Source organism: Aotus nancymaae, unplaced genomic scaffold (assembly GCF_030222135.1).
Source record: "Aotus nancymaae isolate 86718 unplaced genomic scaffold, 86718_ANA_hifiasm-v0.15.2.pri h1tg000029l, whole genome shotgun sequence".
Taxonomy (NCBI): domain Eukaryota; kingdom Metazoa; phylum Chordata; class Mammalia; order Primates; family Aotidae; genus Aotus; species Aotus nancymaae.
The window spans coordinates 76,667,484-76,684,290 of NW_026988442.1; the positions used below are offsets into that span (position 1 = coordinate 76,667,484).

A 16,807-nucleotide genomic window follows, 5' to 3' on the forward strand; every position below is an offset into this window, starting at 1 on the left:
TCAGGAAAGGAGCATAATATACTTTACCTAGCAAACACTGAGGATTCTCAGCTTTTCGAACTCTAACAGACCAATGCGGAGCTTGAATAGGATCCAAATCACTAAAATGCAAACCAATAAACATAAGATCCTAATTATGACAATCTGCAAGATTCATGAACTTATCAAAATGTAGTCTAATGAAAACATATAGAAGAATAAACAATCCATTTAGCCTCCCTTAAACTTACTGTTATCCAGATACATAGAGCCATTTGGATAAGTTTTTAAAAAGTAACATCATAAGAAATCAAAGTTTTTAGACAATAAAATACAAAAGGGAACAACAAAATAAAAAAATGCATATAAAAATTCTAGCAATTTGGTAGTTAATTTACTCTACTGAAGTTTTTTAATTTCAACATATCACTCTTAACATACTTACGAATAAACATCATTATCCACAATGATCCCTTCAGTCAGATGAGGCCATGTAGTAGCTAAATGGAGTTCACTAAAATAAAACATAAAATACACCCAAAAGCTTTAATACTGACTCAGCAATTCTATTCAATACTTCTAGAAAATTATCCTAAGGAAATAAAAGTATGTTACAGTGGCATTATTTATAATACACAAACTGGAAACAACTTATTTAGCAAATGGTAGCACATCCTTATGAAGTTAATGTTTTGCAAACATTAATCGCATTATACATAATAGCCAAAAAGCATAAATAACTCACCAACTAATAAATGGATAAACAAAATGTGGCATATCTATACAATGGTATATTTATAGCCATAAAAAGCACAGAAGTACATTAGTTCCCCCTTATCCACAGCTTCACTTTCTGCACGTTCAGTTACCCCAAATTAACTGCAGTCTGAAAATATTAAGTGAAAAATTCCAGAAAAAAACAATCTACAAATTTAAAATTGCATATTTTTCTGAGTAGCATGAGGAAATCTTGTGCCACCCTGCCCCAGGAGGTGAACCATCCCTCTGTTCAGTGCATCTACACTGTCTATGCTACCTGCCATGTTAGTTACTTAGTAACTATCTTGGTGACGAAAGAGATTACAAGGAGAAGAGTGCACGCAGTACAATGAGATATACTGAGAGAGACAGAGAGATCACATTCACGTAACTTTTACTAAGGCATATTGTTATAGCTGCTCTATGTTATTATTAGTGTTGTCTGTCTCTTACTGTGCCTAATTTATATTATTTATTTATTTATTTTTATTACTACATCTGGAAATCTTACTGTGCCAAATTTATAAATTAAACTTTATTACTGATATGTATGCATAGAAAAAAACAGTTTATTTGGCCATGCACGGTGGCTCATGCCTGTAACCAGCACTTTGGGAGGCCGAGGCCCGCAGATGACGAGGTCAGGAGATCAACACCATCCGAGCTAAGATGGTGAAACCCTGTCTCTACTAAAAACACAAAAAATTTGCTGGAGTGGTGGCACACGCCTGTAGTCCCAGCTACTCGGGAGGCAGAGGCAGGAGAACTGCTTGAACCTGGGAGGCGGAGGTTGCAGCGAGCCGAGATCATGCCATTGCACTCCAGCCTGGGAAACAATAGCAAAACTCCATCTCAGAAAACAACAACAACAACAACAAAAAACAGCATATTTAGTGTTTGGTACTATCCATGGCTTCATTCATCCACTAGGGGGCTTGCAACATACCCACTGTGGATAAAGTGGGACTGATTCATGCTACAACATGGACAAATCTTGAAAACATGCTAAGTAAAAGAAGTCTGACACAAAGAAAGCCACATGTTATATGAGTTCATTTATATGAAATGTCCAGAATGGGTAAATCGAAAGAGACAGAAAGCTGGAGGGGCTGGAAAGATTGGGGGGAAATGATGGCTAAGAGGTAAAGAATTTAGAGTTATGAAAATGTTCTGGAATTTGACAGTTATGATGGTTGCACAGCTCTGTAAATATTAAAAATCTTGAATTGTACACTTTTAAATAGTGAATTTTATGGTAGGTAAATTATATCTCAAGTCTGAAAAATGTTACAGATCAGAAGTTGGCAAATTATTTTCTATAAAGAGCCAGAGAGTAAATATTTTAGGCTTTGTGAGCCATATACAGTCTCTATTTTATTTTTTATAACCTTTAAAAATACAAATACCATCCTGATTTCACTGGCCATATAAAAATAGGCTAATGGCCAGATTTGGCTCAAAGCACAGTTTGCTGAACTCTTATTATAGATGAATATTAAATCTCAGAAAGTTTTCATGTAAAATTACAAAATAAAGAAAGCAAGTGTAGGTCTCTTTTTCTCTCTCTCTTTTGAGATGGAGTCTCACTCTGATGCCTAGGTTAGAGTGGTGTGATCTCAGCTCACTGCAACCTCTGCCTGCTGGGTTCAAGTGATTCTTGTGCCTTAGCCTCTTAAGTAGCTGTGATTACAGGCATGCACAACCACATCCAGCTAATTTTTTTATTTTTCAGTAAGGATGGGGTTTCACCACGTTGGTCAGGCTGGCTTTGAACTCCTGACCTCACAAGCCACCCGCTGCAGTCTCCCAAATTGCTAGGATTACAGGCTTGAGCCTGTGCCCGGCCGAAGTGTAGGTCTTTATTTCCAATACTGCATTCATCCCAGCAACCTATAGCATCATAAAGCACAGTAAAATCAATATCAATATAAATTCAAAGTAAAATAATCCCACAATTCAAATGACAGGTTGGAATTCTCACCTAATAGGATCTTCGCAGGCACCAAATGGTAACTTGCCAAACTCCAAGCCTCCAACTTCTCCTCCTACAAGGGCATCTATGTCTAAACAAAAGAAATATTTTTCCATTATTTGGCAAAAAGCATAGAAGAGTCTAATCTAGTTAGGTTAAGCCCTTTGGAATATTATATCTTTAAAAGTGTCTATAAGAGAACACATATAGCAAGACAGAGCAAGTTACAACACAAGTAGTCTAACAAATATTTGACTTCCCCAAGAGACAAATATAGTAAAAAATAGTAAAAGGGCACACTTATTTCCTATTCATCCAGTATTTCATTCAAGCCATGTATTTTGAATTTTGCCCTTCTGAAATATTCCTTAAATATTACTCAAGAGAATATTTCTGTAAATTTTTCTTTGCATTTTAAAAGAATGTAATTAATATAAGCCAAAAAGAGTATCCAAATATTTAAAGATCTAATCACCAACTACATTAATCAGTTTTGCTATCAGTAATTTCTGAATAGCAAATTAGTACATTTGTCATCATTAATAACATTATATTTTGGTTGATAGTAAATGGAAATATATAAAGATCAGAAAAGAACCTCCTTGCCATTATGAATGGTAAATTACACTGGAAGAGAACTTAGAAGGTAAATCATTCCTCTTAGTTCTCTCTCTCCTGAGGAAGTAACAGACACTTCTAAAAGGCATCAAAAGGATTTTTTTCCTTTTGAAAGAATACAAATTGTGCTCAATTATTCACACTACACTAGGATTTCCTAAAATTAAAGTCTGTTTAGTTAAGAAAACTTCCCATATTTGCCAAAATCACATCTGACATTTATCTACATCCTAAGTAAATGATTAAGATTAGTCATCAAATATTAATCAATTACTTGACCAATAAATTAATTACCATATAATTACTTATATGGTAAATTTTCTCAAGTCAATTCCATTTTACCAAGTAAAGAATGCTTATAATAAGAAAGATCACAATGACTAGCAGTTACAAGTGAGTTTGTAAAAGCTTCAAAATTATAAGCAAATTTTATAAATTAGTAAACTAAAAATTATTACAAAATATAACTGTACAAAAAGTTTTAGCTGAATTAAAAAGGGAGAAGCAACTTGTGGAATAAAAAGCACATCAGGCTTGGAGTTTGACTAGTGTTTGTATGCAAACTTTATCATCTGATTATATGACTTTAAGCCAGTTACATGGGTTCTATAAGAAACTTACATCTCTAAGAAAGATAATAATACTTGTCTTGGGCTGGGCACAGTGGCTCATGCATGTAATTCTAGCACTTTGGGAGGCCGAGGCGGGTGGATTACCTGAGGTCAGGAGTTCGAGACCAGCCTGGCCAACACGGTGAAACCCCATCTCTACTAAAAAATAAAAAAAATTGCCAGGGTGGCGATGTATGCCTGCAGTCCCAGCAACTCAGGAGGCTGAAGCAGGAGAAACACTGGGACCCAGGAGGCAGAAGTTGCAGTGAGCCAAGATCATGCCACTGCACTCCAGCCTGGGTGACACAGTGAGAGTCTGTCTCAAAAAAGAAAACAAAAGATAATAATACTTGCCTCAAAAGTAAATGAAAATTATACAAAATAAGATATAAAATATGAAAAACATAGTGTCTCATCCATATTATATAACATGTTCAGTCCCTCCCTCCTTAAAAGGGAAAATGTTAAGAACTTATATGGCTTTCAATCTACTGAGGGAGAAGGTTAATATTTTTATCCTCATTTAAAAAACCTGATAATAGAAGATTAACAAAGAACTTAATGGTAATCTTGTAATGCTAAGGTTCTAGCTCTTGGGCTTCTTCACAGATCATGAGCAGACCACAATATCTTAGGAAATCTTTAAAACTGTTTTGTTGCTTTTTGGAAGAAACAAAAAGGAGGATAAGAATGGAAACTTCTAACTAGAAGTATAAATTGTCCAGTGGGTATTGTTACCTGGGAACTAAAATTACCAACACCAATATTTGAGTATTTCTTCTGATATAAATCTAAAGCTTAGCATTTATTTCTCTGTTGTAGTTTAGATACGATCCTTTTAGTGTACATTAGAGTTGCAAATTATTTTGTGGTATATAAAATAAAAGAGTAGTAGTATATAACTTCCAAAAGCTAAGGATGTATTACATTAATTGTTTTTGTTTTTTTTTTTGAGACAGGGTCTCACTCTGTCACCCAGGCTGGATGGAGTGCAGTGATGCAATCTCGGCTCACTGGGGCAATCTTTGCCTCCCAGGTTCAAGCAATTCTCCTTCCTCGGCCTCCTCAGTAACTGGGATTACAGGTGCCTGCCACTGTACCTGGCTAATTTTTCTATTTTTAGTAGAGACAAAGTTTCACCATGTTGGCCAGGCTTGTCTCGAACTCCTGACCTCAGGTGATCCGCTGGCCTCGGCCTCTCAAAAGTACTGGCATTACAAGCGTGAGCCACCGTGCCCAGTCTGTATTACATTAATTTTTATATCACCTCATGCCTACCAATTATTTTCAATCCTATAAATAGCCAACTACTTAGAACAAAAATAAACAGTAAAGAATATTAGTTTATTTTATTTCTCTCTGGGGGAGATAGGTAAAAAACTTTTCAGGCTAGTAAAATTCTTGTACTTTATAAGTTTGTATTATATTCCTTATTAGATGTGCTTCAATATAATCAAATATGAAAGAAACACCCGGGAATCAAAATATTAATTAGGATATATGTCCATGAAACAGCTTTTCTAGAACTTAGGTAATGTGTTGCTCATATTGCTGTCCTTCACACCGCCTGATCTATTACAGGTTAGTAATTAATGATTGTTGAATGAATCCGTTTATCAAGGGTAAGGCAAACTGGTTTTGATTATATTTTTATAAAACACAAGTTAATTATTATTTTTCCCCTACACATATTGTTCTTCTCTGCCTTCCTTGTTTTAGCCCACTACTCTCTTTAAAGCTTTTTTGCATGTCTGTTCTCCACCATGAGGGTGAGCTGAGAATAGCTCTTCTCTTCTAATAGTCTAAAAACAGACATGTTAATTGTTCGCTACATAGTAATTTATGGCATATGATGTGCCACATCAAGGGATGCCTTATAAATAAGGCTTTCAAAGACAGATTGTCAAATATAGAGTAATACTATCTCTAGAAAACCTATAGTTTCTCTTTAAGAGAAAAAAAAAAACATAAGGGCAACGAAAGTAGCAATATTACATTTAAAATGAACCACAAATATTTCTGATGCAAAACACTTGACACTGTTCATTTTAATTTCTGAATGTATCTTCTTTTCCATTTATATTTAATACGTTAAATATAGTTCTCAATGATCTCACCTGGAGGTTGCTGAGGCCAAAAGTACTGCTGCCAATCTTGAAGTACATAGGTAAATCGAATAGCAATACTAACTGGAGGCAATGGAGTTAAAGGACATCCCTAGGAAACACATACAAAGACAACACCATGTAAATGCTGGTACCCTTTTCCTATTAATTCAACACCAAAATTTCAAATTTATGGAATGGATTAACACTACCTTTATGAAACCTGGATTTTCAGATTCTAGTGTTAAACAATAGTGTGCATATTCTAGTTATTAAAAACATGATATTCTAGCCATTCCAAAGGAAAAATAAGTCACCAAAGTCATTACAGCCAAAGATGCAAAATTTAGGAAATCCTTTTTACCAAAGAAATTCTCAAAGTCCAAAAGCTCAAGAGGTGGATCAGGGATGAACAAGAGGAAAGATCCTGGGAAAGATCCTGCAGTAAGGAACCATACTGCAATTGTGAGAATGGGTTTTAAAAAATGAAGAAGTAAACTTTCCAAAGAATCACTGTATTTTTGTGCACAAAGTTGTGTGTAGAGAAGGATTTCCATAATTTCTGCATACTGCTTCCACACGTTTTCATTTGATGTAGCTAAAAAAAAGTTTCAAAAACAATGCCATAGAACAAATTACTTTAAAATAAAGCTGTTTAAACTGCTATTAGAAAAGGATATTAAATTATATTAAGCAAAATGGTCTTTAAAATATCTTTTACAATTTTAATTATAAAATATAATTTCTTACTATTCACTTCAGACATACTAAATGTGAAAGGTGATTCATTTTTCAAATAAGTAAAACTATTATAAAGCATAAGACTTGGTTTGGAGATATTATGTCTTTTCTTTCTTTTAAATGAAAATAAACTCAAATTAAAGCCAGTCTTGAATATTTAACCAGAATTTCACACTGAGACAAATGAACAATCACTCACACAAAATAGAATAACAAATCAGTTAACAAAAGAAAACTTAACAAATTATTTAACAAAAGAAAAATCTGTTAATTCACTAAAAATCATAAAACTTAATACTATCATTTAAATATCCTATGATCTCAGCTTCCCTTCATAATGCTTAATCTAAACTAATATAAAGTAGGACTTAAATATGCATAGGAATCACCTAGGGTACTTATGAAATGCAGCTTCAATACTCTCCAGCTTCCAGAAGCTGCTATTCAAGAGACTACAGTTTGAATAGCAAAGGAACACATGACATTTACATTCGGCTCAGCAGCAGCATTTATAAATGTCACTAATAGCTTTAAGAATACAAACTCAATCTGAAATCACAATAGAAGACAACTGCTCCCAAAATACCTAATTCAGTTTTGGGCTCCTGTGTCCCAGACAGCAAGGTAACATTTTGGCTGGTCAGTATATCAACTTTTTAGTCAGGTCCAGAAATGAAATAAGCAAGCATTCATCCATAATAAGAAACAAATGTTCTAGAAGCCATAACAAGGCCACTTTGACACATAACATCTCATCCAGTCACACAGATAAATACAAAGATATACCCAGAAAGAAATAATTAGGGCTGGGCACTGTGGCTCACGCCTGTAATCCCAACACTTTAGGAGGTTGTGGGGGGTGGATCATTTGAGATCAGGAGTTCAAGACCAGCCTGGCCAACATGGTGACACCCTGTCTCTACTAAAAATACAAAAATTAGCCAGGTGGTAGTGACATGTGCCTGTAATCCCAGCTACTTGGGAGGCTGAGGTAGGAGAATCCCTTGATCCTGGGAGGCAGAGGTTGCAGTGAGCCAAGATCATGCCACTGCACTCCAGTCTGGGCGACAGAGTGAGACCCTGTCTCAAAAAAAGAAAGAAAAGAAAAGAAAAGAGAAAAGAAAAGACAGACAAAGATGGAAGGAAGGAGGGAGGGAGGGAAGGGGAGGGGGAGAGGAGGGGAGGAGAAGGGGAAGAGGGAGAGGGGGAGGGGGAGGGGGAGGGAGAGGAGAAAAGAAAAGCAAAGAGAACGAATTAGATGAAAAATGATGGAAATATCTTTGTGGACCCTGGAGGATAAGTGGGGTTCAAGGCACATGCCTCAAGGTGTGGAAGATAGCACTGACAACCTAGGATGAAACCAAAAGGTCTCTGTCCAGAGTGAGGGCATTGCAAGGCTCTCTGCTTAAGCCATACACTGGGACAGGTCACTCCTGCTTGGCACAATGGCTTTAATGGAAGGTATAGGGCTGGGGGTTGTGTGAGGGGAAAAAACTCTTACCCGCATGTGGTGAGCAAACAACCTAAATTCTAGGACCAGTTATCAAAATCCCCAACATTACCACAGAGCAAGAGACTCCAAACACAACTTTAAGACCTAGTTCTGAAATATTCTGCAGGTAGGGAGTAACCATAAAACTACAAAACCATTAGACAGGATGAATGGGAGTGAACATTCAAAATTTAAAATAAAACTCATTCAAAATAAGTCTGCAAGCTAAATTTCTCAAAACATAAAAAAGTAGTTCTAAAAGAGATAAATATCCAAATCAACAGTCATAATATAATACCATAAAATGTAAAGAACATCTCAAGAACTAAGAATGTCTGAACTGAAAAAGAAAAGATGATGAAATTGAGAGTTTTCAAATATTTAGAGGATTATGGCAGAAGAGGATTAAACTTAAGAACCTAAACCAGCTCTCACTTAAGTTCAATTCTTCTCAAATCAATTTTGAGAGATGTTTCGTATCAGAAAAGTAAGTTTTAGGTTTGTCAGACGATATGATAAACTGACTAAACTCTGTTTTTTCCTTAAAGTACTAGTAAATAGCCAAGATCTAAGTTAGGTTCAACAGATCAATGTAGTCCCTAGCTTCAAAAAAGAGATGTGACATAAAAGATCTGAAGATAATATTCATTAATGGTTTCTTAAGAAGAAGGAATAAGGCCCAAAGTGGTAGCTCATGTCTATTAACTTGGCACTTTGGGAGGCTGAGCAGGTAGACTGCTTGAGCCTAGGAGTTTAAGACCAGCCTGATTAACACGGTGAAACCCTGTCCCTACAAAAAATACAAAAATTCGCTGTGTGTGACGGTGCATGCCTGCAGTCCCAACTTCTTGGGAGGCTGAAGTGGGAGGATTCAGTGAGCCCAGGAGGTCAAGGCTGCAGTGAGCCATAATCACACCCTACAGTGCAGCCTGAGTGATAGGGTGATAAGAGTGAGACCCTATCTCAAAAAAAGAAAAAAAAAAAAAGAAGGAATAAAGTATTATTTCCATGTGACTAGAAATTTGATCTAAAAAATTAAAATATATATGTGAATTGAACCTTAGAAAGACTGAAAATAAATAAATAAATAAAATTAAATTAAATAAAAAATTAAAATATAATTGAAGACTTCTGATGAGAGCAAAGGAAAACTAATGGAGAAGGTACTAATACATACTTGCCTTTGTCAAAAAATTTCCAAACTACATGTGGAATTAGCAGTACCTACAGCACTTCAGAACCCAGAAGGTTTTTGAAAAGAAAATTACATATATACATGGAATTCTCTAAAAGCATCTGTAATTTTTCTAATGGAGATAATCACAAGCCACTGCTAACAGTTGTTATTTTGAGGGGAGAATTGGGAGAGGGGTGGAGAGGTAAAACGAAGCTTTTAATCTAATTTGCTATCCTGGTAAATTCATTACTTTTTTTTAATATCAGAGGGATTTATCTGGTTGGTGATAATCCTACACTACACTATTTAGGTCCTCAACACTAAAAACATGTTTTTATGATTAAATTCTAATCCTAAATATCTTTTTAACAAATGTTATCTATTAAAAAACAAATTTCAGCAATTTTTTTTCTTATAATTCTTTTTCTTTTGAAAATTCTCAAACCTTCAGAAAGGTTGGAAAACTAGCACAATGAACACCCATATGACTTTCACAGAGTTCATAATTATTAACATTTTGCCGGCTGGGTGTAGTGGCTCATGCCTGTAATCCGAGCACTTTGGAGGCCAAGGCGGGTGGATCACCTGAGGTCGGGAGTTCAAGACCAGCCTGACTAACATGGTGAAACCCTATCTTTAAAAAAATGAAAAATAAATTAAAAAAACAGAACATTTTGCCACACATTCACATATATATGTATTATGCATATGACATTTTTTTGGCTGAACCTTCTAAAAGTAAATCGTAGGCATCAGGACAATTCACTCTTAAATACTTTAGCATGTCTTGAGTTAATTTTTTTATAAGGTGTAAAAAAAAAAGAAAAAAAAATACTGTAGCATGTAATTCCTAAGAACAAGGGCATTATCCTATACAACCATAATACAATTATGACACTCAATAACTTTAACATTGATACTATTTTCTAATATACAGTCCATATTAAAGTCATCCCAACTGTCCCATAATGTCCTTACTGGCTATTTTGTTTCGATAAAGGATCCAATCAAGAATCATGCATTGCATTTAGCTGTCAGGGCCCATTATCTCCTTAAATCTAAATAGCTTCCAGCCTTTATTTTGCCTACCATGATACTGACCAGTTACTGTTGCAACATACAGCTCACTTTGGAAATGTGTGATTGTTTCCTCATGTTTTGATTTATAGTATGTTAAACATTTTGGCAGGAATGCCACATATGTAATTATATATCCTAATTAATATATTTATTTATAATCAATATACTTCATTATACTTATATATTTAAGTGCTAAAACTTAATATAAGTATATAATCAATATACTTACATATTTAAGTGCTAAAACTGCCACTATCTCATTTAAGTGACCAAATGTGATTAATAACCATCATGCAACACATGTCAGTTTATTAATCAAATCTGGTCACTTAAGTGAGATAGTGTCATGTTTAGCACTTAACATACCCCAAATTTAAATCAGCATCCTAATAACCTAAGAGTAATATTGCTCTAAGCAGAGGATCCCCTCCACTACTTGGTTTTCTAGCTTTCTCTCTTTTCTGGTAGTATTCACAAACAGCTCCTCAACCTAAGTCCTAATCAGTCCCCATTCTCCCACTCCCCACAGAGCAGCACAGGCAAGTCCTCCATAGCTAGAGACAGTGTTGTTATAGAATATAAGAATATATTTAGCATATCCCATTTAGCTCTGCCGCTCTCAGGCCTAGAATATAAGCCAGATTAACCTTGAAAATTAAATCAAATAAAGATTTAGGGGGGAAAATGCAATTCAAAACCCAAAGGGTTTAGACCTTAAGAAGCTCATAGTCAAATGCTGAAACAAGCAGCTACCTGAACCCCATTAAGCTTGGGAGACTGGCAATATTACCATCAGAGGACAAAGAGTAAAAGACATAACACAGTCAATAAATACTAACAGACTGAACAAACAAAACAAATCAGTTGTTGCTTTGACATTAGTACACTAAAAATATAATTAGGTATGTTGTTTCTTTGAAATTATAAAGTAATTTATGTGTTCACAGCTTTCTTCCAAGCAATTACATCATCAATATTATAGAGAAATGTTTCTATATATTGAATAAAATGATCAAATCTCTACTTTTATCTGGATCTCAGATAAGACTGACAATATCAACGTCAACTCACAATCTTTGATTTGAAGATATCCAGCAGACCTGATAAGTGAGTGTACTGATTTGGCACTTTTCTAAGATGAACCATTTCAAAATCAGTTCGTACACCAGGACCTTGACATTCTCCTACATACATTCTTCGCCATTTCTGGTGAATTTGCACGAAGAGTGGCACCTGACTGCAAGACATGATTAAAAGGGAATAGAATACAAGCTCATTAAACATTAAACCTGAACTCCTGAACCTCAAATTTTTCCCAAATTATTTTAATCTCAAGAATTTAAAAGCACTAAACTGGAAATAACAAAAACACAGGTTTGTAACAAAGACATTTTTAATCTCTTTTTCTCCTTATACTACTAAACTGAAGAAACTATCATCTAGAGATACTTTGATTAGTCTGAAAATTGTTTTAGAACAGCTAACTAAAAGTCAGAAAACATGAGAATGAAAACTGTCTTGAATAAAAGTGATTATTTAATATTAGTCTTCCCAAATTAATAATAAAACTCACAGGTATTAAACAACGTAAATTAAGCCAATATTGTAGTGAAAGATTTTTCATATCATCTAAAAATAAAGGAGGGCTCCTAAGCACAAGAAGGTTGTGATGTGCCTTATGGAGAAAATACGTGTGTTAAGCTTCGTGCATGCACAAGTTACACTGCTTTTGGCTACAAGTTCAATGTTAATGACTCAACAATGTATATTAAATAAGCTACCTTTAAACAGAAACACACATAAAAGAAGGTTATGTATTAATTGGTTGACAAAAATGTGACCAGCGGCTCACAGGAACCTAAGTCTGTATCTCACCTAGGAGAAATAGGTCAGGAATTGATAACTCAGTGTTTGTGGCAACTTTGTAACACATAACTACCTTAAATAACAAGAAGGGATTGTACAAATACATCCCCAAGTTAATAATGCTACATTAGCAAATATTCTAGCCATTCCTTTTTTTAAAAGGCAAAATTACTCACTTAGGATATACCACGGAGTACGTCCACTATAATAAATTAATTATTCCCCGGTAGATTTAGAGTTAGCGTATCATAGTCTATTCACTACACAAATGAAACACAACTCAAAATAACAGAATAGTGATTAAACAAATTTCACTTTCTTAAATACTTTAAGAATAGAGCCTAAAGGTACTGAAAATTAACTTTTAAAGAAGTTATTCCAAATACACATTGAATTATTTCAGTAAGATTATCTTTAGAAATGGCTTTCATTAGCTGGGTCTGGTGGCTCATGCCTGTAATTCCAGCACTTTGGGAGGCTGAGGTGGGTGGATCACCTGATGTCAGGATTTCAAGACCAGCCTGGCCAATATAGTAAAACCCCATCTCTACTAAAAATACAAAAAATTAGCCAGGTGTGGTGGCACAAACCTTTAATTCCAGCTACTCGGAGTCTGAGGCAGGAGAACTGCTTGAACCCAGAAGGCAGAGGTTGCAGGAAGCCAAGATTGCGCCACTGCACTCCAGCCTGAGCAACAGAGCGAGACTCTGTCGCAAAAAAAAAAAAAAAAAAAGAAAGAAAGAAAGAAAAAGAAATGGCCTCCATTTAGGTTTTATTAGTTTTGTCCTTATATACCAAATTCCAGTATAAAAATATGCAGGTATATTGTTAAAAGAAAAATTTTCAACTAATTAAACTTAACAGAGTTTATTTGAGGCCAGGTACAGTAGCTTACACCTGTAATCCTAGCACTCTGGAAGGCTGAGGCAGGCAGATCATCTGAGGTCAGGAATTTCAGACCAGCCTGGCTAACATAGTGAAAACCCAGTCTCTACTGAAAAAAAAAGTATATGTGCATATATATATACATATGTACTAAAAATATATATGTACTAAGTTCCTAATTACAATAAAAAAGCGAACTTTTAATAACTGTTTGTCTTCGTAAATTATTAAAAATAGTTTTTTTGTCTAGGTTTTAAAAAATGTCCACTTACCAGCCAGTGTTTCCCAAGGCAATAGAAACAGAACTCAGAAGAAGGTTGCACTTAGATTCACTGAGAACAGCATCACTGTGTGCAGCGGGGGCAATCACTACAAACTCTCGCAGACCATACCTTAAAAAAAGAATTACTGCATTAAACAGGGGAAACCTCAGGACACAAAAATCCATTACTTGAAAAACACAAAAAAAATTTCCCTACAGAAAAGTTAACAAGTCAGGTTTAAACTACAGGTGTTTCTTTAAATGGCAATCCAACCTACCAAGACCTCAATTTTAAGAAGCACTTCCATCATCCACCTATTAGTTCCCCTCTATTCTTTACAAATTAGAAACAATTAGAAACAATTTGCAGATATCACAAAGACCATTAAACAACAGTTTTGCCTTCAAAGTTAAGTTTACAAGATAAAAGAAAGCAATTATTGAAATTTTGCTTTAATGAACTGACAGCACTAAGTTCCCAAATGAAGAAAGTTTGACAGATTCTCTAAACTGCAGGAAAATTATCAGCAATGATGTACAAGTCTTGTCTAAATGTGAGAACACAGTTTATTAAGAATCCTAATTAAAGAATTCTTGTGTTCTTTTACTCAACACATATTAAAAAGGGGTTAAAAAATTATCATAAAACAGCTTAATCTTGCTATGACAGCTACATTAATTAAAACTTCTCATTCAGTTGCCACATCCTTTAAAGTCACAAATTTGTTGCCAAACTTTTACAAAAACATAGTCAAATTGATGATCTTGTCTACTGAAAATTCCTCTCCTATTCACTCTGTATTTTTATTAAATAGTTTTTAAATAAAGAAAATAACTTGTGAACGGTATTACTCATTTGCCTAAATTATTTTAATCTCTGGTATGTGAAGAGTTATTAATGCTTATTTTTATAAACATTCTTCTCAAGCAATCCCTACAACAGCAGTAATGATTTAAAAAATAAAGTCTAATTGATCGTATGTATTATTTGGATGACAAAAACTTATTTCATTTCCTCATGCTGCCTCTACCCTCCTAGCCCTAAAAATCAAAATTAGTTATGTAGAGGCAGCATAAAATAATGAAAATAATCCAGAGCTTTAAAAATTAAGTGCTAAAGATTTTTGAAAAATATAGTTTCCTTTTTTCCAAATGTCCCTGAAAGAAAGAAAATAAAACAAGTGAACATCCCCCTGTTCCATCCCCTGTACTAGTGTTAAATTACTGTCAACAATTTCTTGGTTATTCTTCCAGAAATGGTCCATTTATCCATGTAACCACCTACTCCCAAATAAGATTATATTTATATACTTCGTAAAGCTTCATTTCAAAGGACAATCCCCTACTGATCAGTACTTTACTTCCAGTTTCATGCTGCTGCAACAATACTGCAAATCTTTTGAGAGGGAGAGATCCAAGATGGCTGATCACTAGCAGCTTGGGATTGTAGCTCTCAGTGAAAGTGCAGAGAACTAGAGGATGCCACACTTTCAGACGAATTTTTGTTGCTCATGGACCAGGAGATTCCCAGCAGAGGAGCCCCACAGGTCGCCAGTGCGACTCATGGCCAGCGCGGCGGTTTTGCCAGCGCCTCGGCACAGCAGTTCTTGGTGCAGAGTGAGTGGGACTGGGTCCCCTTTTGGTTGATGTTGTTTGGAGCTCCGGGAAGACAGAGTCGCCTATTCAGTTGATTGAAGGACGGACTCAAGAAGGGAGCTAAACTGGAGATTCCCAGGCAGAAAACCACCATCAATCTTAACACCGCTGTTTTGGCCGGTGCAGTGGATTGCTCAGATTTTGGCGCTGGGAATCAACAAGTTGGACATCCACTCAGAGACCTAATTTGAAAGTCGGTAATCACAAAGATGACAGGTGGATAAATTTACAATGATGGGAAGAAACCAGTGTAAAAAGGCTGAGAATACCCAAAATCAGAATGCCTCTCCCTCTACAGGGGACCACAGTTCCTCATCAGCAACGGAACAAGGCCTGATGGAGAATGAGTGCATTCCATTAACAGAAGTAGGCTTCAGAAGGTGGATGATAAGAAACTTCTGTGAATTAAAAGAACTTGTTCTAACCCAATGCAAAGAAACTAAGAACTTTGAAAAAAGGTTTGGTGAAATCCTAATGAGAATAGATGACTTAGAGAGGAATGTAAATGAATTAATGGAGCTGAAAAACACAAGAACTTTGCAAAGTATGCACAAGTTTTAACAGTGGAATAGATCAAGCAGAAGAAAGGATATCAGAGGTCAAAGACCAACTTAATGAAATAAAACGAGAAGTCAAGATTAGAGAAAAAAGGATAAAAAGGAATGAGCAAAGTCTCCAAGAAATATGGGACTATGTGAAAAGACCTAATTTACGTTTGATAGGTGTACCTGAATGTGACGAAGAGAATGAATCCAAGTTGGAAAATACTCTTCAGGATATTATGCAGGAAAACTTTCCCAACCTAGCAAGGCAGGACAATATTCAACTCCCGGTAATACAGAGAACACCACAAAGATATTCCTCGAGAAGACCAACCCCAAGGCACATAATCGTCAGATTCATTAGGGTTGAAATGAAGGAGAAAATACTAAGAGCAGCCAGGGAGAAAGGTCAGGTTACCCACAAAGGGAAGCCTGTCAGACTTACAGCAGATCTCTCAGCAGAAACCCTACAAGCCAGAAAAGAGTAGGGGCCAATATTCAACATCCTTAAAGAAAAGAACTTTCAATCCAGAATTTCATCCAGCCAAACTAAGCTTCACAAGCGAAGGAAAAAGAAAATCTTTTGCAAACAAGCAAGTACTTAGAGATTTCACCATCACCAGGCCTGCTTTACAAGAGCTTCTGAAAGAAGCACTACACATATAAAGGAACAACCAGTATCAGCCTTTCCAAAAATATATCAAAAAGTAAACAGCATTAACATAATGAAGAACTTACATCAACTAATAGGCAAAACAGCCAGCTAGCATCAAATGGCAGTATTAAATTCATATATATTATTAACTGGATAAAAAGCCAAAACCCATCAGTATGCTGTATCCAGACCCATCTCACATGCAACTATACACAAAGACTAAAAACAAAGGGACAGAGGAAGATTCACCAACCAAACGGAGAGCAAAAATAAATAAATAAATAAATAAAAAGCAGGAGTTGCAATTCTCACCTCTGATAAAATGGACTTTAAAGCAATAAAGATCAAAAGAGGCAAAGAAGGACATTACATAATGGTAAAAGGATCAATGCAACAAGAAGAGCTAA

The 16,807-nt window shown here is 35.4% G+C and overlaps 1 protein-coding gene across 2 annotated transcripts in view; it reads right to left on the reverse strand.

Annotated features, from left to right (window-relative positions):
- RAB3GAP1 (RAB3 GTPase activating protein catalytic subunit 1) overlaps positions 1 to 16,807 on the reverse strand; it is a 103,809-nt gene that overhangs the window by 36,719 nt on the left and 50,283 nt on the right. For both annotated transcript variants that reach the window (XM_012468455.2, XM_012468454.2), the window contains exons 6-11: positions 13,558 to 13,677; positions 11,606 to 11,771; positions 6,057 to 6,156; positions 2,720 to 2,801; positions 425 to 493; positions 28 to 101 (exon numbers count right to left, since the gene is read on the reverse strand). In XM_012468455.2, coding sequence (XP_012323878.1) covers positions 28 to 101; positions 425 to 493; positions 2,720 to 2,801; positions 6,057 to 6,156; positions 11,606 to 11,771; positions 13,558 to 13,677 — 611 coding nt within the window. The remainder of the gene's footprint in view (positions 1 to 27; positions 102 to 424; positions 494 to 2,719; positions 2,802 to 6,056; positions 6,157 to 11,605; positions 11,772 to 13,557; positions 13,678 to 16,807) is intronic.